The following is a 22,158-nucleotide window of genomic DNA, read 5'->3' as shown; positions in this document are numbered from 1 at the left end:
GTAATACGTTAGTTAAATGTATTAAGTTGTTAAATTTTCTGAACTGTAGATGTTCACTAACGAAGAAAAAATTTTAGAAGTAGGAAAAATAGTAAATATTAATTATTATTATATATAGTTTAAGATTAGTGCATTTCCGTGTTTTGATCAATTTTGGTATTAACATTATAATATGCGCAAAGCATAAATATTTTGTCTATATCCTGGATATACATTGTGAGAGTAACTACGTCAATAATACCTAAAATAGGTTCATAAAAATTATAAGTGCTCAGTTTATTCGTTCACTCTACTTCTGCTGCATTGGGCCAGTATTTTCTAACTAATTATCATTAGTTATTACTACTAGATACTACTTGTAGAAGCTTGCTCAAGTAGGCTGAAACTATGATCAGTTTATTTCAAAGTAAATGTCAAATGGTAGACGTTTTGTCAACAAAAACGATGAAGTTTAACACAATTGTATTAAAATTATTATTAGTAGAGAAAACGGTAACAAATTGTGATTAAACAATGTAATGGCAATTTATCTACTAAAATAAAAGTAAGTGTGTGGAATGGAATTCACGCAGAAGATCTTTTTAATGGCCCACTGCCAGATTTATCTACTCTATCGCAGGAAATTAATAAAAAGGGTACTGAGATCACTAAAATGAAGTAAGATATGCCATAACCCTTTAAAAAACCTAGAAGTGTCATGGTTTCCGATAATGTAGATGCAAAAATTTATAAACTTAGAGATTTGCAAGATTCTAATTTGGCTTAACGACTTTTGGTAGTCTTGTAACGACTACTATAAAAATGCAATTAACTGGTTGATTTTTCACAGATCATGGCAATTTTAACTTTTGAATCTAGTTTCTTGTGGCATTTTAAAGTCATTACTATTTAAATGGAAATAAGCCACAGTTAAAGGTTAAAGTACGTTTATTGACGTTTCAATTTCCACTTCGGAATATGTTCTCAAAATACAAACATTAGTAAATTAAACAAATTTTGTTTTTTTTCTTACTTGGTGAAAAATTCTTCTAATAATTTAATTTTATCTGACTCATTTATATTGACAATTCAGACATACATTATACATTTTAAAGTAGACGACTTTAAAATGATATTGCCAATATTGTTGAATTGCGTTCCTGGGACGACTTTACTTGAGAATATCCGTGAGAAAAAATCATAGCATGTAATTCGTCAGACAAACACATGCCATGATGACAGTAAAAAATCTGTTAGTGATTCCATAGTAAATTATGAGGGAAAAACCAGGGAAAAAAACCTCATAATACTATCCTGACATGGTAAGTATTTGATCGTACATTTAGTTTAATTTCAATAAACACAAAATTCTGATTTAATATGTTTGTTATTTAAAAAAACATAAATGATGTATCCTCGATACGTTACTGACTTAACTGGTATTTTCCTTTTAATAACTTCCTTTTTTAATATGGGTAACCAGATCCTACTACATTCTGCCGAGGAATTTGCGACATAATTGGTCTCATTTAATGAGATTGTAAGTTAGGTTATGGAGCCAGGAACTACGTCAGGGCTCTTAAAGAGCCAAACACTTTCAATAACCAACTGAAGTGAATATACCTTAACTGTGATATCTACATATGTTTTATAGATTTTCAAAAGGTATTCGGCAGAATAAAGCATGGCAAATTGATGTCGATAATGAAAGCAGCTGGTATAGTTGATAAAAGACCTTGAAACTATTAAAAATATAACCAGTTGACATATCTCGTATCAGTATAATGCGGAGTATGACAATGATACATATTCTCCCCTCATGCTGTAGATGTGTACGAAGAAACTTTAGCGAATCGAGAAAGACTCATCCTCATCAAATATATAGACGAGACAGTCGTGTTTATAGATAATATGGAAGGACAAATATTAATGACTCGCATAACAGAAGTCAACTATAGGGGCTAAACTTGTATATTCTTCTTCTTGATGTATCTATCCGTGACAAATGTTGGCGATCATCATGGGTATCTTTATTTTATCTGCAGCAGCGCGGAAAAGCTGCATAGATGTTGTGTTAAACCAGGACTGAGGATCTTTAACCAGGACGTTCTTCTTCTTCCTATACCTGGCCTTTCAAATATTTTTCTTTGCAGGATCTTAGGTATTCTCCGACATAGCCACATTCCAAATGCTCCCAATCTTTTGCACATATCTTCGTTCAAGGTCCCAAGCTTTAACACCATAAAAAAGGACAGAGACGACATAGCATCGCATGATTCTTACTTTTATAGCAAGAGAAAGGTTCTGGCTCTTGAAGAAGGTCCCATCCGGTTGAGAGTGAATCTAGCTTTTCCGAGGCGCATTTTTATCTCCTGGTTGCTGGTCCATTCTTTATTTATTATGGAGCCGAGGAAGTTGTAGTGCGTCACTCTTTCTACTAGGGTATGATTAACGTAGAGTTGACCTTCTGTTATCTTTTTCTTGCTAATTATCGTGATCTTGGTTTTCTTTACGTTTATATTGAGTCCATATTGTTGACTGCAATACGTGATTTTGTTCATAAAGGCTTGTAGGTCTTCTACGTTGTCTGTAAATACTACCGTGCCATCTGCATACCTGATGTTGTTTAGGCGGTACCCGTTTAGAAGAATTCCTTTTTTCAATTTCGTTCAAAACTTCGATACATATTTTTCAGAGTAAAGATTGATTGATTGATTGATAGCCCGCACGACATTTTTAAAATGAAGTCATTCTTCTGTAATGATAACTTGCAGCTTCAACTTCGAAAGCGCATGGTTAAATGCTACATTTGGTCAGTCCTCTTATATGGTGTCGAAGCATGGACATTAAAAATATCCACCATTAATCGTCTAGAGGCCTTTGAAATGTGGCTGCACAGACGTATACTAAAAATTCAATGGACGGCTACGCTGACAATGTGGCAGTCCTTGAGAGAGCAAATGCTGCTCGCGAGCTGCTTGATAACATCAAATGTAGAAAGATGGCCTATTTTGGACACGTAGTAAGGGGAGACCGGTATAATATTCTTCAACTTATTATGATGGGTAAAATCGAAGGACGCAGAGGAATTGTAGAAAGCAGGCCTCTTGGTTGAAGAATATCAGGGAGTGGACAGGAATGAGGAAAAATGAGGAATGAGGAAAGCTGAGCAACTCTTTAGAATAGCTCAAGACAGAGACAGTTCCGCCATGTTAATCGCCAACGTCAAGGGCACGTTAAGAAGAAGAAGAAAGATTGAAGATTAGAGGGGACAAAATACAGCCTTGCCTCACTCCACGCATGATTTTCACATACTTTCACAACCAGACAAGCGTATACGTCGCAGTTGACGTCACTGCATCTTTGGAATAAAACTTGCATTGAGAACAAAGTCTCCCTTGTATCAACAGCATTTATGAACTCGAACTGGTTGGGGGGAAATTTGATTTTGTATATAAAAAAAACCAAATACAGGATAGTTTGTAAATAAATACTCTAAAAGCTAAATGCTACAAAATTCAGGTTTTGCTATACGGAATGGAAGCTAGGATGATTTTATCGGAATCATCTATGAAAAATCTAGAGGTTTTTAAATTGTGATGTTACAGACGATACTGTTATCTCATGTATCTCTAAAGTTCTCTCTAAAAAAACGGAAATTAACGTAATTTAGAGATATTATCAGAAATAATGAGATTGCTTTCATTATCGACATCAATTTGCATTGCTTTATTCTGCCGAATGCCTTTTGAAAATCTCTAGAACGTGCGTTGCATTAATGTATTTTTTATGGCCTTGGCATAGCCAATTGACCAGCATTGTATCGTTTACTACAATATTCAATCTAGCTTCATTGAAAGCCCTAACCAACTTAGCTGTATACAAATAAGGAATTATGCATTGACATTGACATAAATAACTCCACAGGGTATCAGAGTCATAAGGAGAGAAACCAGTGACATTTTATTTGAAATAAACGAAAACAATGTTATATCTTCAAGGATATAAGTTACTTAAGTATTATTACATTTACATTGAATATTAATACTTAATATGTTTTACATGATAACTACTCATATTATGGGTAACGATATGAACATATTCAAAACAAAATTTCTGTATCAATAAAATTCTTTCATAATCATGTTCAAATAAAACTTACTAATTATTGTCCTTTGCTCAGCAAAATACTGTTTAGTAGTGTAAACTAGTCAAATACCAATAGAAAGTGAAGTAATAACTAGTAAGTGAACTAATGTACCACACATCACAATATTTAAAGTGCTGGAAGTAATATTACAATAAAAAAATTATATTTCTACTTTAATAAGTCAAGCAAGGAAAATAAGGCAATAAAAAAATAATAATGAAGAAGAAAGCTCCAAAATGCAATAGTGACTAAGATATATTTTTATTATTATTATTTCTAAAGGCGACGGTTTCTAATGAACTACTATATTTTCAAAAAATCAATATTAAATTATTTAGATATCAAGGTAATTTTAACATAGGGAGCAATAGTTTAAATAAACAAATATTTCATTAAGTAATATTGGCAATATTGCCTTTTTGTTTAATAACCGTATAAACGGATTTTATTATTCATTTACACAAACTAAACCTTAACGAAAACTAATTTGATAACATACAAAAAAATCACATAATTTAGGTATTAACATACCTAGATCCAAATACTATTAAGAAGCAAAGGGCATCATAGACAAAATACCTCACTCTCAGAATTTTTTTTTTAATTTTTTTACGTTCTATGTGATTAAAAAAAGCTCAGCGCAATTTTAGCGCGCCACCCCTCTCTCTACCACCAAAAACGTAAATTTCTCGTTTTTTCCAATTTTTGTCTAATTTTTTTTTATTTTGTGTATTTGATCAAAAAATATTTTCAGATTTTTCCGTATGGTGCGCCATCTTCAAAATCCGAAAAACTGTTTTTTAGGAGTTGTGGGGGATTTTCTCCATTTCATAAACTTTCAAACAGATCAAATCAAGGTTTTTTATAGGTTATATATATTCTAAATTAAATGAGGCCTTTAGGACATTCAAAAATTGGGCGAAACATCTTTAAACCTCCAAAAAAACATGTTTTTTCAAGGCTAGTAAGGATTTTTGCGGCGTTAACCATATTTTTTGAAATCGATACAATCTAAATCAATTTTTTCGTTTTTTACGCTTTCTTTGATTAAAAAATTTTGGTGAATTTTTTGAAATTTTTAAATTGATTGCATTCTACCTAAAAAGAAACGAAAAATTGACGTTTTTGGTGGTAGAGGGTGGGGGTAAAGGATTGCGGGCTAAAATTGCGATTTATTTTAATCAGATAGAACGAAAAAAAAATTGAATTCTGTGAGTGAGGGCATTTTGCCTTCTTAACGAGGATACCCTTTCCTAAAAAAAAAAAAGATGATAACAAAAATGGCGAACAAAAAACGAACAGTTCATTGAATAACATACTGGTACTATTAAAAACCAAAGGGTGTCGAATTATTAGAATGTTCGGATTACTGGATTGTATAGAAAAATTCGTAATACATAAAATAAAGCAGTTCATAAAGGGAATAGTTACAAAGTATATATTTGTGTTCATGTTCTACAAGTTTTTTATGTAACTGTACCATAACAGTAAAATATCTCACATTTAACTAATTACATAGTTAATATTGTATATTTTAGAATAATCCTTAATTGAGATTGGTTTTTGTGCAACTTGTAGTTTTTTAAAACCTTTTCTCACAATATCTTTAGCAGATACTCCATTTTCTTCAGCCCATGTTATGCAGGTATTGAAACAAGTCAATGTTGTATCTGATTTTACTTTTACAATTTTAGTAGTTGTTTGTTTCTTAGGTTCTTTCAAACCAAGAATTTAAATCTTTTTCACTTGTCTCTAATCCTCTTTCTAAAAATTTTGAAATCAATCGCCAATAGATAGATTATCTTCAGGATCACATTTTTCTGTTTCTTGTGATAGAGCATTTATTGTAGGTCATAGCTTTTTCCACGATGATTGGATTAAGTCAAGTGAAATAGAGGTCCATGCATGAGCGAGAGATAGTACGCATGAGAGAATATGCGTGACAGAGAGATAGAGAATACTTCAAATTAAATGTTTTGAGGTTCTGCGTTATATCTCCATCCTGAGAAATAATATGGATGAGTAATTTATTTTTATACAAGCAATTTTTGGATAACATTTTGATACATCGGTTGTAATAAAAGTGTGCAGTTTGGTGGTAGGTAGATGGTAGCTTGATCTAAGTTCCTGTTCATCTGGAACTCAGTCTCTTCTGGAATAAAGTCTGTATTATCTTTAAAATGTTGGATAAATGACTGCACTGTAATTTTCACCCGATTTAATTAACAGGCTGATACCAAATCGCTTTTTAAATTTATCCAGCTGGCACGAAAATCATGTTCCTTTGTATGTTTTGATAAAATTCTATTGCTTTGCTTTCAGAATTTGTCCATATACAGGACTCCCTATTTGTGTTTAGAACGCTCTTGCATGAACCACATGTAGAGAACGTTTTCCATTTTTGAACATTCACAAACTCTTAATGTTTTAGGCTTTCCTAGTTCAGAGTCCATCGTCTTCAAATGATCCACTATATTTTGTTTTGTATATCTTAAGATCATGTATAGTAGCTCGCCAACTCCATATTCTTTTGCCAACTTTACACGTTTTCTTCTTCTTTCAAATGTCCATTTTATCTTTCAAATCTGAGTCTTGTCTTTTCATTGACCTGACATTTTTAATTTTATTACAATATACTCACTTAAAACAGCAGGTAAATATGTATGCACGTGGCACCTGATAAGTTTTGATGTTAGACTCTTTGAAGTTTTTTTAGATCTAGGAAGGGGTTAGGGTGGCGTGGGCAGACGGTGCCGGATTATTGGACGTGTCGGTTTATTGAAGTGCCGGATTAGTGAGATTCTACTGTATAAAACAACTCCTATAAAAAACGCTCCTACACAAAGATCAACTTCACCTTCGCGCTAGTGTGCGGCGAAAACAGATCGTGTGAATGCACAGGGCATGCGTAGCCTACACTGACTACCAGCCATTTCCAAGATCCTTGTAGAATGACGAATAAAACAGGAATAAAGCAAACAAGAAAGGATGACAATGCAGTCTTATTCATCTTGAAACTAGGGAACTGGACCCTATTACAGGCCATACTTCCGAAGCTCAGCAAAGAACAGAGATCATGAGCGGCTCATTGAGGAAGCGGCTTGAGTACCTGTTGAACAAAGGCCTCGACTCAATAGAGTTAGACAACAGCCAGGTAGAGGTGCGAAAGGCTATTCAGATGCTAAAAACAGATGTACATAGATATAGGGTATACATAAAAAAACTTTCAGTTTAAAGAGAGGAAAGGTGGATGAAGCCAAACGACCCTTTTGAAATCTACAATCTACAGTAAGAATTTTCAAGAGATTACCAAATGTATTTCTTTTATTTAAAATTTGGAGATTGATCCTCCTAACATAAAGAAAGATGGATTTGGGAATATAAACCAAAAGATAGTTTTTCTTTAAAAAATTATCTCTTCAGCCATGCTTTCGGATAAAATAATAAATGTTCTCCTTAAGAAATATATGCCGCATTTGGGACAGTTTTATATTAGTAAATATAAATAAAAGTATAGGATTTAAGAGTTCTAGGAACTTAATCAGCATCAGTATATGTAAGTGTTATAAAATCTATCAAAATTATAGAACTAATGATGTGTTTCGCCAACACAAAAGAATCTTTAATTTTATTAGATCAGAATATGCAAGAGCAATTATGGTTTTAAATCATTCAAGGACCAGTATTTATTAAATCCTTTTAAACTTATTAAAGACGGCTTTAACCCCCCCCCCTCGCCCCCCAGATTGATGATTAACATAGGATTAGGAAATGTTATAAATTACCCTTTTATATTAATCATATTTTTATAGTTAACTAAATTTTATATAGTAATTCACTACAACCTCTTACGTCTGAATACTTTATTTCTATTTGTCATATATGTCATCTAACTTAACAATTTGTAAATCACATTATAGACAAAACATAAATAAAAAAGGTAAGTACAAGTTAAACATGTTTTAGAAACAAGCAGATCAGCCGAAATCAAACGACTGTACGACTTAGTACACCTCATTAATACGCAACTTAAAGGGAAATGAAAAACAACTAAAAAACTTAAAGTAATAAGAAAAAATTGACCTAAGATAATAAACAAAAACTTAAGCAAAGCCTTAGATTAATAATAGGTGGATAATATAGTAAGATCAATAACAGCAAAAAAGGATAATACGATATAAATATGGGAGTATAATTACGAAAGACAGTATCATGATCTACAGTACTCTCATTAGCCCAATAATAAAAATAATATATTGTTCTCGTCCAACTACAAGCTTAGATATTTTGTTGTTTTTTAAGAATTCAAACCATCAGATGGCATCATGATGATTTCAAAAAAATGAACTTCGGTTGTGCTGAGTTTTGATATTTAAGAAGCTAATGACAAGATTCGAGAAAGACATTTGGCACTAGCATAAACTCGTATCTATTCACGATTTTTGTGTTTACAGTTATGATTCAAACCTGACTGTCTTATAAATAATCTCAAGAAAAGGCTTGATTTTCAGAAAAAAAAAATCATCTATCACGATGACAAAGCAGGTCTGATGTTGCAAGGAGGAAATTTGACGAATTAAACTTTATCTACTTGGAACATCTACCCGGAAGATCTGTCTACCCCTGACTTCCATCAGTTACTAAATCTACAAAAATTTCGACGTGGAAAGCGTTTTTCTCTAAACAAAGAAATTACTACCGGCGTAAATTTGTATTTTGAAGTCCTTAAGGCGCAATAAATTCAGGGATATGACACATACATTGATAATTTCTGAAAAAGTTTGTTGAACTTAAGGCAGATTACATTAAATAATTAAGTGATTTTGGGCACCACGAATTTATTCCATAACTTTCGTACCTCGAAGAAAATTGAAATAATTGACTTGATTGTAAAAAGACAGAGTGCTTGTATTGGTAATAATATATTTCTAAATATAATTTCCATACACGAAAGAGAGTTTTAAATTTAGTTAATTTTGAAAATAAATCATAATTTGATTACAAAATAGTATTACTGAATGAAAGAAGAAATAAATAAAAATTAAGGTAGCACAAAAATCAATATAGAAAAGAAGGAAAAATTTAACTAAAATATTTCTAGCTTGTAATCAAATTGGTAGCGAATGAGAATTAAAATAGAATAAAGAATAAGCTAAAAGAAGTAAGAAGAAGAAGACTAAAGATGTACATACTTCAATTTTTTGTCAAACATTTTCTGTAAAAGTTTTCCTGTTGTTTCCTTTTATATTTATACATTTAATTTATAGGAAAGATGACATATAATAAAAAAATAAAGTAAACTGACTTTCACCAATAACTCACTGTAGGAGGGGCTGAAAACGTTGATGTCAATTGGGGACGATCACTTCTTCTATCTACAGGCATAGACGCCTGTCTGTGCAACATAATGCTATGACGAGATTCTCTCATCGTATGTGTCCGAGTCAGGAGTGCTTTATTGATATCCTCTTTAACAATTGTGGTTAAAAGCTAAATAAAACCAAGGAAAATGAAGGATTTTATTTCAACGCATATATTGAAAAAAAAAAACTTTAAAAATAAACAAAATCATACTATCCAATAAATTAAATTTTAGATAGGTCTCCTTTATTTTCTTGGATAAGGGGTCAATATTAAAAAAAATACGGAGACAATTTTTAGTTGCTTCTTTCAAGCACAACTGATCCAATTTGAGCTCAATCCACAGAAATTAAAACAATTAAAATTTAAATTCACATATTTTAAACAAAAACTAAATAAAATCACTCATTTACAGAGCTGGGGTACACCATAATCCAACAAAATTTTATGTTTCACATGTAATGAGTTACTGTTGTTCATATCTTCTTATCATTGCAGCTTGTACAAACCTAGGAAGGACTTTGAGAATCGTACAGTCAACACGCCCACTTGATTCGCAGTAAAATTACCGGAAATATTAGACGAGTCTCGGCATTCATCCATTTCTTTCTTCCCGAATACTTTCTCTACTCTCTGCTTTTTGCATAAAATTTCGAAAGTGCCTAGCCTTGTCAAATAATATATATGACAATATGATTCTTTTTGAGAAGCTAGCATGTGGCATAAGACAAATTAGGGTGTTGGGCCACTTTTGAAAATAAATTTTATCTCTTTGTACTAAACCATACAGAAAAATTGTGTCTACAAGAGAACCTCCCTATGTACTTCTCTAAGACAAAACTGTTTGCCTACATAGATAAAAGGAAACTATGAAGCGGTCTAGATGAGCTAAAGTTATTCGAAAAAAGACTAGTCAGAATTTGAGGAGCTAAATATCTGGTTATATCCTTGAATTCTAAGCTCATTTGAAATAAACATATCAATAATATAGAGCCACCGAAAAAACCTAATTAGAATAATGTGAATAAACCTAACGCGGGTTGAGATTTTATCTATTTTCACAAACTGACATATACATAACCCAACTTATTGTTTACAATCTGCAATAATACAGTCCGTTTATAAACAACGTCTATATTGATAACCATAATGATACAAATGTCCTGAGATTTATGATTTTCAAAACGGCTGAAATGCAAACCGTTGGAATTTAAGTGTAACCTGGGAGGTTAACAAAAACCGGAGGTTTTTTGGTTGGCGCATCAATGAAATTACCAGTGGTAACATTTGGATAAGTACGGTGGTGATGAAAAACGACAGTACAGACATGCATAACCAGTTTTACTACTCTACAGGAGTGTTGAAGAGTACAGAAACGGCAACATTACTGGCTATCCCTGACTTACCTATGCTGGAATTTTATCTTTCAACCATAAACTTTTGACTAGACTTTTAAGCTTAAAGCAAAGAACGCATAGAGGTGTAATGAAGTGATGAATAGTCACACAAACATCATAGACAAACTAAGAGATGATAATCTCCTTAATAAACTGGAACAAGATAATTCAGCGTCTCAAATGTAGTTTCTTGAGCATAAAGGAGTCCAAGGGATCTAACTAACAGATTCGTTGGTAAAGCAAGACTCTTGAAGTCCCAAAAATATTCTGCGGCATCATGATATATCCCGTTAGAAATGAAATTCAAATGTGGCTGGACAAAATACTAATAAACAATGGAGAAAAAACTCTACAGTAGTGAACCCATATGGAAAAGATCATAAACAGTATCTACAGGAGGCGTTAGATAGATCTAATGAATTTTAGCAAACTAGAGCTGAAGATGACTAGGATGGGGATTGGACATTGTCAACGAGGGAAACATATTTACAATATTGGCAGAGTGAAGGGAGCATGGTGCAGAAAGTGCAACATGGAGGGATAAACTCCCATAAACATCCTTTGTGAATGTAAAATGCTTAGTGACATCATGAATTATATATCTACCAGACTATGGATCCAGGAGAAATCTTTAAACTATTCTTGAGAAAGTTGCTTGCTTTAATCTACAGCACAGGACTTCGCGGTGGAGTTTAATCAAAGTACAAGGTATTTTCTTCTTGATGTGCCTATCCGTTACGAATGTTGGCGATCATCATGGCAATCTTTATCTTATCTGCAGCAGCGCTGAAAAGCTGCACAGATGTTGTATTGAACCAGATTCTGAGGTTCTTTAACCAAGATGTTCTTCTTCTTCCTGGACCTAGTTTTCCAAATATTTTTGGAAGGAAAAATAAGGAGGAAAAATAAAAAAGAAGAAAAACAAGGTATAATACATATCAATTCCGAAAGATAGAGATAAGCATTATTTTGTATAATCTCCAAAGAAAAAGAAAGGATGATTTTTAAAATGGAGGTTAAATTTAAAATGGTGTATTAGCTAACACTTTTAACAAGAATTCACAATTCTTAATCGAGATCTACATGACGTTAAGAAACGAAATGATGCATTCTTCAATCAGATGCAGCGTTTATATTCAAAACTGTTTTATGTTTTAATTATTTTAATATAATGTGAATATGAGCTCAGATCAGCGTAACGCTTCTAAAATACTTACCTAATACACCTACACTTTCTGAAATAGAATCATAACACTACAAATGCTATTCTTGTTATATAAAAAACATTTAACAACAAATTATTTTTTTCATTCAACATGGATTCTCGATGCAAATAGTATCTAAATAGGATAAATGGAAACACAAACATAAAAACTAATCCAAAACCGATAAATTCAAAAACAAAAACTAAATACATACTGGATTTCTTAAAACAATTTGACATCTTCGCACATATTTAGTAGATTTGTGTCCCAATTTTTTTAAAGCAAGTCTTGATAATTTTAAATTAATTCTTTATTTAATCGTAATTTTTGGAACAAAAATCTTATAATTTGTCTCATAAGGTGGCTCATATTTCAAGAACAATAATGATCTTAGCATCGTAACAAATAACAAAATCAAGGAATATAGCCTGTCGAAGTATAAGACGTGGTCCGGAATTTTTTGCCTGACATTTCGTCTAGAGATTATCAAAAGCCATGAGGCAGCGGTTGCAACCTTTGGTCGCTCATATTTATAGCCTTCAGGTGACCCAAGGTCTGTACATACAACGCCGTTATTTCGTAGCACATCCTGATACAGACCCTCTTCTTTACTATTAAAGTTATCGTGTGTTTGTGAAGTTTAATAGTCTTTCTGAACATCCATGGATACTAGTATGATGGTCTACTAGCACTCTGACTAATGACACATATTTCGTAGTTGTGCTGTTCCAGTGCACACCAAACCACAACTACAGGAAATGTGCTTAAGTTTTATAGTATTAAATATATATATATATATATATATATATATATATATATATATAATTAAATTTATAACCTTTTTAATAGCGGGTAAGAAAGCTTTTCCTTTTGGTTCTCATTATTAGTCGATCTTGCAGTACATCGATTTTGGACGTATGGACCGATTGATGTCTCTGGAAGTACATATCTATCCCAACGCTTTCCTAGATGATTCATATATATTCTGCGGTATAGATAATGCAGATTTTTGAGGAGCATCATCAGTAATCGATGGAAAGTTTGATGACCATTGTCGCATAGTCTTTGTTAATGTTTAACGCAGTTTCAAACGAAACGTGAGGAACAAATAATTCCAGACCCCAGCATAAATTCTGAAACCAACGTACCATTACTGTGATACAAAAGATATGACGCACAGGGATAAAAAAACTGTGAGTTGGTTGTATAAAAGAGTTAGTTGTTTATACGGGTCAATCTGTGACACCAGCTCTTCAAAAGTTAGCTTTATTGACAAATGAATATTGATATTCGACAAAATTAGAGCCACCTTATTACCTGGTAAATATACACATTCTTTTCTTTCTTTCTCCCCTTCCTTTTACGTTAATGAGGGTGTCGGATGGTAAATATACACACCTACCTATATTAAATATAGAATTTTGTAGCTGATTCAAAAAACCTTACCTCTCCCAGATATGGCGTTAATCCAACGTCAAATTCATCAAGAGATTCCTGTTCTTCGGGTAGTAGATCTATATCATCATCTTCTATTTCATCAAACATGTAATAATCACCAGATCTTATAGCTGCGAAATAATAATTCTTTAGTAAGTATTGAATCATAAATATAAGAGATAAAAAAAAAGCAAATTGTGCAAAGCGTGCCAAATGCAAACGATTATTAATTTAGTCAATAGTTTTACCTAATTACTATTTCGTAAATTCTTTATAAACAATTGATCAAACTAATGTACACCGTCAGGAATTTAATTTGTAAATGTCATATTTTATAGGGATTGAGTGCCTGTATTTTACATCGGACATAGAGCATATTTTATACCGACAACAGCACTACTTTACTTCACTTACAATAATAGCAAATACGGCAACTGATACGACAAAAACATTCCGTCGATAGACACAGAGTTGGTAAATTGTCGGTATTTCTAGAGCTCCACATTTGCTTAAGTAATGTCAGATACATGCTTAACTTGCATTAAATAGGATTTTCGATAAAAGAAAAAATGGTATTATGGACCAGCTAAAAGACTTACAACGCTGAAATGGAACTGGCCAGGTCATGTTGCCAGATTCAGAGATGGAAGATGACTAAGAAAATTTTTAGAATATTGTTCTGAAGCTATTTTCTTGTGGTATTTTAAAGTAATTACTATTTAAATTGGAATAAGCCATTTTTATGAATAAAATTTTTAGAATAGAGACTTAGACACAATGCTTATCGAAATCGAGGACGTCCTCAAACAAGATGATTGGTCGACATCAACCGCATCCAGTACGCTGGATTTAACGTGCTCAAGAACGGAAACAATATAATTATTTACGAGAGGCCTATGTTTAGCAGTAGACTCAAAAAAAGTTTAGGACTATATAGGTAGAAGAATATTTGGTAAATTCATGAGAATAAATAAACTTACGTGGGAAATATTTAAATTAAAATGATATTCAATAATAATGCTTTAAAAGGTGTTACAGATGCTAATACTATGCTCGATAACTTGGTGGAAAATGATAATTGTCAAAATAACCAAGAAGATGCTATCGAGGCCACTAACTTAACAACAAATTTAAGTGTGAAGCCTCAGGTACTCCCTCAAACTAATAATGATCATATATAAGAGTCAGGCATGCCGCATAGATGTTCAATACGAATTCGAAAAGAACAAAAAGTTTTGGATTTAAAGTGTAATATTTTCTAGTTTTTTTTTGTTTTTTTTGTACTCTTAAATTTTGTTTATAAGTAGAATTTCAGAGTAGGGTGCTGTAATGTATTAGCATTTAAGGATGAACCCCGCTTATAGTGCTCATGTATACTACCCGATATATTACGTTGCTCACCCATCGTTTATCAATAAGTAAAAGTTAATTTAAAATAAAGTTAATTTGAATTTCGAGTGTATTTTTGCCCCAAACATTTCAATTTTATTGTAAGACTATTGACTAAATTAAATTTAAAATGTCTAAAATTGTGAGATCATTATTCTGAAGCGCATGTACCCCAGCAGTTGGGTTTTATAGTTTCATATTTTAAATAGAAAATAAATTATTGTACCAAAGTTTTAATACATTAAAATAATGTAAGTTGAGAGATATCGATCATAATTTGTATGTAGTTTTACATAGGTAACGTGGAAAAGCAGCATGTCGAAATGCAATAAAATTAATTCTGAAATACCAACTATTCAGTAGCACACAAAAAGAAATTTATGAAACTGTAAAATCTTATTTTGTACATCATGCATTATAAAATCTTATATGTACATACACAAATTTACTATTAACAAAAGCACCAAAAAAGGAAACACTACATACTATATATAATTCCAGACGAGTAAACATTATTCAAAATTGCATAAGGCTCTAATATACGCACATAACCTGTTTCTTGGATATAAAAACATAACAGCTCCACACAACTTATATAATAAATATATTTCAATTCTAACTTATAGATTCTCTTGGCATCACATAATTAGGGCAGTTTATTATGATAATACAATGTCCTCCGGAGGCGTCCGGAGGCATCAAGGAATTTGGATATCGGTCAAAATACTTGGGAATTCCAAGGTTGGCCAAATCCAAATTTCTAATTGATTCGATGCAGGGAAATTCCACTTTCGCTACGTAAAACAAAGGATTTGTTTTACATAAAAGCAGGTGTATTTTCTCTCATCGATCAGTCGAGCTTGCCTCTTCTACTGTAGACCTAGTCGGTGCTATTATTGTTCCAACTAAGTTATTGTTTTATTTCTGATTTTCTGTATACCATTTTTTTTTTATTTTAGCATTATTGTATATTCAGACCTTTTCAGGTTAGAATATTACATTAATCTATATTTGTTCATGTACTGATTGTTTGATATTTTATTTGAATATTTTGATTGTTTATTTTTCTTGTATTTTGTGTCTAAGTTGTTCTTCCGTGAGTTAAGAACACTTAGAAATATTTATCTTGCTTTTTCTATTTTATATATTTGATTTTGTACTTTGTATCAAAGTAGTTCTTTTCGGTAAGTCAAAGAGCTCTTAGAAGTATTTCTCTGATATCTAACTTGTTATTTTATTGTGTGTCTAAGTCGTTCTTTTCCGGTAAGTCGAAAGAACCCTTAGAAATATTTTCATATCGCATTATTATTTCTGATATTTTATCTAAGATATTTTCTTCCGTAAGTTAAGAAAATACTTATATATTTGTCTATTTTCATTTTTCCATTTTTTTTTGCTAAGCTGTTTCTTCCGTAAGTCAAGAAACACTTAGCAATATTTTCACATCTTTTCTATATTTGATTTTTCTTATTTTCTATTATAAGTCGTTTCTTCCGTAAGCCAAGAAACACTTATAAATATTTGTGCATTTATTTTACTATATTTGATTCTCTTGTTTAGTTTCTGTTCTAAGTTGTTTCTTCCGTAAGTCAAGAAACACTTAGACATATTTCTATAATCTGTTTCATTTTTGCATTTCTCGTTTTATATTTTGAGTATTTTATTTTTCCACTTTAAGTCGTTTCTTCCGTAAGACAAGAAACACTTAGAAATATTTCCATATTTTACTCTCACATTTACATATTTCATTTATCTATATTTCTGTCCTAAGTTGTTTCTTCCGTAAGTCAAGAAACACTTAGAAACATTTTTCTTTGCATTATATTAATTTACTTGTTTACTAAGTTATTCCTTCCGTAAGTCAAGGAATACTTAGATTATTTTTACCTATCTGTTTTCCATTTTTGCTCTGTTACTTTGTAACTGTTCCTTGGAACCGTTACCTATAACAGATATTTGTCACTGGAACTGTTATTTATAACAGCGGTGGTATTTAACCTTTCTACCAGCGACAAACCAAAGATGGTGAATACCCGATCCAATTCCGGGGATAGGAAGAAGCCCGAAGAGCCGGCGATGGGTCCTACAGGCCCAAATGCCCCCTCTCGGCAACAACAATACCTCAGTCATGAGGTATGAATTCAAATTCATATCAATATGTTAAAGTAATTATTTTTTACACAAACTGATATAGTTTAAAAACTTGATAATAAAAGAAAATTCCATTTTAAATTTATTAAAGAAAAAGTAATGTTTGATTGTCAAAATTTTTAAAAAACTACAATAATTAAAAACTTGTACATATCTTATATTTTAGATTCTAAACAATGTAAAACTCTTCTAATAGTCCAAGATCCCAGAGCGATCAGACATAACTTATTTTCACACATATGAAACCTTATAGTCTGAGTAGCGTCTCGTGTGCTTTGAATACCTGCGTATTTATGAAACTTGCTGAGTGACACCTGGGCAGGTACCAGGTGAGAAAGGTAACTAAAAATAAGAGCTATTTAAATTACATTTACATAACTGATTTTAATACATATTTTGTAGAATATTATTTTGAAAATACTGTAATAAGTGTCAGACACTTGTCATGGACCAGAACTTTTGTCAGACTCGTTAAAGCTCCACTAAAATTAAATGAACTTTACTTACTTTTACATGTCTGATTTTTAAATATGTTAATAATGGAACTATAATAAAGTTATATTTAACCAGTCAGACAAATTAAAATGACCAAACATCCCTCAAACACAAAAATTAGTTAACCAGAAGTATGAGCGCGAGAGAGCTGTGCGTATGAGCCTCAGAGTAAAAAATTCAAATACATTAAGAATACTTACTGTTTTCGATCCGCTTAAATATTTTTGCATCGCTATTTAAAAATCAGACATGTAAAAGTAAGTAAAGATCATTTAATTTTAGTTGAGCTTTAAAGCTTCTGACAAAAGTTCTGGTCCATGACAAGTGTCTGACACTTATTACAGTATTTGCAAAATAATATTCTACAAAATATGTATAAAAATCAGTTATGTAAATTTAAGTTAAATAGCTCTTATTTTTCGTTACCTTTCTCACCAGGTACCTGCCCAGGTGTCATTCAGCAAGTTTCATAAATACGCAGGTATTCAAAGCACACTAGACGCTACTCAGACTATAAGGTTTCATATGTGTGAAAATAAGTTATGTCTGATCGCTCTGGGATCTTACTCTATAATTTATGGACATAACAGTTGTAAATACACGAATAACGGAAAGTTTTTAGTACGATCTGCCCTCTTTATAATTTAATAAAATTAATTGGCGTTATAAATTACTATAAACTTCCACCATATTAAAAGAAAACACAAAACTATTTATGCAAATGGCGGTTACTTAAGGGAAATTCACGTTCAACGATAAATCAAACCATAAAAACACAACGCTGTTTTTATTTCTACAGAATATATTACAAACTTGACATGTTTTGCTGCACAACAGCTTTCTCAGAAGAAAAATTTTAACCTGAGGCAGCTATGGTACAGCTAAACATGTAAAGTTGCCGATATTATGCAGATATTAGAAAACAGTTTGTGTTTTATTTTGATAGATTATATTTTGTTTTATTATCATAGTACAAAATAGTAGAAACGTCTAAAGTGAACTCAAGAGGAATTATTTTGAAGCAGATATAATGGATAACAAATTCCTAAAATGGTCATTTATTCTACAAATTCTACAAAGTGTCAAATATCTTTTCATATCGTATTTGGGAAGATCTATTAGATATAATACCTAAGAAAAAGCATATATAACAATCGTAATGTATTCTAATCGCCAACTGGGAAGAACTAAAGCTGCTCCGCTTTTTTATTTCCGAATATTGCAGAGAGAGTTCATATATGATATTCTTAACAGAGTGCCCAATTTATCTTTGATTATTTTAATGATCTTACGTTAATCTGATAACGGTCTGTTTACCAAAATCCAAAATTATACGCTGAATATCTGATATCGTCAATGGCATTTGACTTCCTTGAATAATTCTTGTTACAGTAGTAGTAGTAGTAGAAACACTTCTGTAAATCCCGATACGTTCCGAATGTTGAGTACAATCATGGCCATTCTTATTTTATTTGTTTGAAACCATGTGCTCAGGTTTTTTAACCAGATTATTCTTCTTCTTTCATGACACCTTCTGCTAAGTATTTTTCTATGAAACTATAGTTTTAAAACTTCATATCTGTTGTAATTTCGCATGACAGGGCCTAGATATTCGAGCATACTTCGCGTTTGAACTGTTAGAACTAAAATGTTACATGTTTTTACGTAGTCTTCTTAATACTTCTTCGTTGGATATATGGTTCTTCCAGGGAGTCCTGAGTATCCTTATGTATAGACACATTTCAAAAGTCTTCAATTATTTTGCATCTGTATCATCCGCTACCTTTTTACATTCAGCATCATCTAGTGCTTAGTTAAGTATGTTTTCTTAGCACAAATAAACCAACAGTAGGAACAAAACATCTCCCTGTCTAACACCCTTACCTATTTTGATCTCATCTGTTTACTCTCTATCTAAGCTTATACTTGCTTTTTTAACACAGTACAGTTTTGATATAATGTGTAGAATGTTCTATATTGATATAGTTATAATCTTTTAGATAATTTATTTTCTATGTCAGTCTTTTGAAAGATTTCTATTAACTTGTTATGTTGTACACAGCGGAAAGGTTTATGATAATCTATGCAAAAATGTAAATACCGACTATTATATCTCTGCATCTGAAAAAGAATTTAACAAAAAAAAGTCTCTAAATCCAAATTATATTCTTTCCACTTGTTTTCACATTTTTTTTTAATTTTTAATTCGGAGGTGTACTATCTTTATCAAATTAAAAGTGCGATAGTGAATCTCCTGTTTTGTATTATTTTCTTTAGTAATGCTATAAAAGTTGATTTAAGCTAAGTATAAGACATGCCATGTGTTTCACAAAAGCAATTTAATATTCTTGTTAACTATTTAACCTCGACGTTGAATAGTTTAAAAAATTTTTAGCGGAAATTTCATGAGGTTCTGGTGCCCTCTCGTCTCTTTTAGATACATTAAACAGTACTAGTTGAGTGTTGATGTACAAGAGCGGCATGTACATTTAACACTATCGTTTTCAATTGCACTATTAAATGCCACTTTAATCTCACAGGAGTAAAATTATCTGATAGGAGTCAATGTTTTATTATCTGGATTTATCCTTTTTACTTAATGAGTTTTTTTCTACAAAATTATTTATAGGGATATATCACCATTGTTTTGCCTAACTTATTTATAAGGTTTTGCTCAAATAAATTTTTTTTATATCAACTTAACTACTTCTCCTTTAACCCAAGTTACTGTTTCCTCCACAAAGAAAAAATGTGTATATATTTGAAACATCATTTACTACTCAATGGTAGATGGTTCCTGATAAATATTAATTTTATTTTAATAATAATTTTATGACAGTTCCGTGAGATTTCTTCCATATAGAAAAAGTCGCTTGACGAAAAAGCAGAGAAAAAGCAGAAGTATTAAAATATCCAGAATATTCGAGATGATATCGAAAAATCCCGAAAGTTTGGAACGTTGGAATGTATATATATACATATGCATATATATATATATATATATATATATATATATATATATATATATATATATATATATATATATATATAGAGAGAGAGAGAGAGAGAGGGAGATTTTTGACAGTTCGACTAACAGTTGTAATTGAGTTTTTGATATCTATAATTGTCATTGTGTTAAGGTATTCTAAACAAGTTGGTGTTTAACTAAATTGATTTTAAAGCAGTGTAACAATAACATTGAAGATTTGAAACAGGTTTTCAAGTATATAAAATAATCAAATCAAAAACTAAATTAGGTATTCCCCTTCTGTCATAGTAAATTCGCTAAGTAACATAAATAAACTACGTAACTAAGTTATTCATTTTAATAAACCATTACCAAAATCAAAGCCGTGTGCAAAGAAGCAAAACATGTAGAGTGGATCAACCACAAAAACTTAAAATTATTTGTTAACTTGCAAAAAGTTTGGATAGTAAAAGCAAACGCAAACGTTATACATTCTTTAAAAAGGAAAATATATTTGTTATTTAAGTGCTAGGTGAATAATGAAAAGTGCATAAAGCAACATTATTAAGAATAAGTACCATACAACAGACAATATTTTTTACACAACAACTTTACATCAATTTGAGTTAATTATATATACAGATTACAGAGTAACACAGTGTTCCGATCTCATAGGCATTTAGTTTTCATTTTTTTGAAATTTTGAAATTCTATACAGTTTATGGACATGCTTATATGGTTAGTTCCAGAACTTACATATATATATATATATATATATATATATATATATATATATATATATATATATATATATATATATATATATATATTGGAAATAAGAAAAATATCGGAAGAAAAATCGGAATCAATAAAACGATATAACATGTTATTTCAGTACATCTACCTCGTCAGCCGTTCGAGCTCATTCCCATTCAAACCGAAAGTCCAACTAATGTCTCCAAAATTTTCTCATTGTCAGTGGTTCGCGTACAGAGGTACCATCTATTGTGAGGGCGAGATACGATTTAGTAAAATAGTTCTCTGTTTCTCTGAGCTATCGAAATGTGCAAACGATTGAAACTTTCAGCAGAAGCTTGCTACTGCTCTGATGAGATAAGTCAAATATAAGCATTGGAGCACAAATTAGTCAAACTTTTCACGTCTGAATCGTTATCAATAGAACGACATAACTGATATTGCGGTATCTCTATACCGTCAGTCATTCGAGCCGATTCTGATTCAAACCGAAAAGTCCAACTAATTAAACAATTATTTTTGGTGAACAATAAAAGTTATTAATTGTTTGAGTAGTTGCATTAAGGTACCAGTTCATAACTTTCGATAGGATTTTGTAGGATAATTTCAAATGTGTCGTCGAAAAGAACTAAATTTTCAAATGATGTATTACGTGCTAGATGATCCCATTTTAAATTATCTTACAAAAGCACCCGTCCCCCATTTTTAATGATAATGTCACTGAATCCTAATATAAACTATAAACATGTACCTTAGTTTAATTACCCAAAATATTATTAACATTTTATTGTTCAGAAAATGTGATCCGGCAATTGTTTACATAATTAATTTTTTGAGACACTTCGGCTGAAATTTATATCTGTGATAAGA

General features: G+C 31.4%; 1 protein-coding gene across 1 annotated transcript in view; it reads right to left on the bottom strand.

Moving 5' to 3' along the window:
* The window catches only part of LOC140442458 (piezo-type mechanosensitive ion channel component-like), a 231,425-nt gene that overhangs the window by 63,014 nt on the left and 146,253 nt on the right, over window positions 1-22,158 (bottom strand). The window contains 3 exon segments of the mRNA XM_072533528.1: window positions 3,273-3,405; window positions 9,452-9,619; window positions 13,539-13,660. Of these exon segments, the coding sequence (XP_072389629.1) occupies window positions 3,273-3,405; window positions 9,452-9,619; window positions 13,539-13,660 (423 nt within the window).

Source organism: Diabrotica undecimpunctata, chromosome 5, assembly GCF_040954645.1.
Source record: "Diabrotica undecimpunctata isolate CICGRU chromosome 5, icDiaUnde3, whole genome shotgun sequence".
Taxonomy (NCBI): Eukaryota; Metazoa; Arthropoda; class Insecta; order Coleoptera; family Chrysomelidae; genus Diabrotica; species Diabrotica undecimpunctata.
This window is presented reverse-complemented; position numbering and strand designations above follow the sequence as displayed.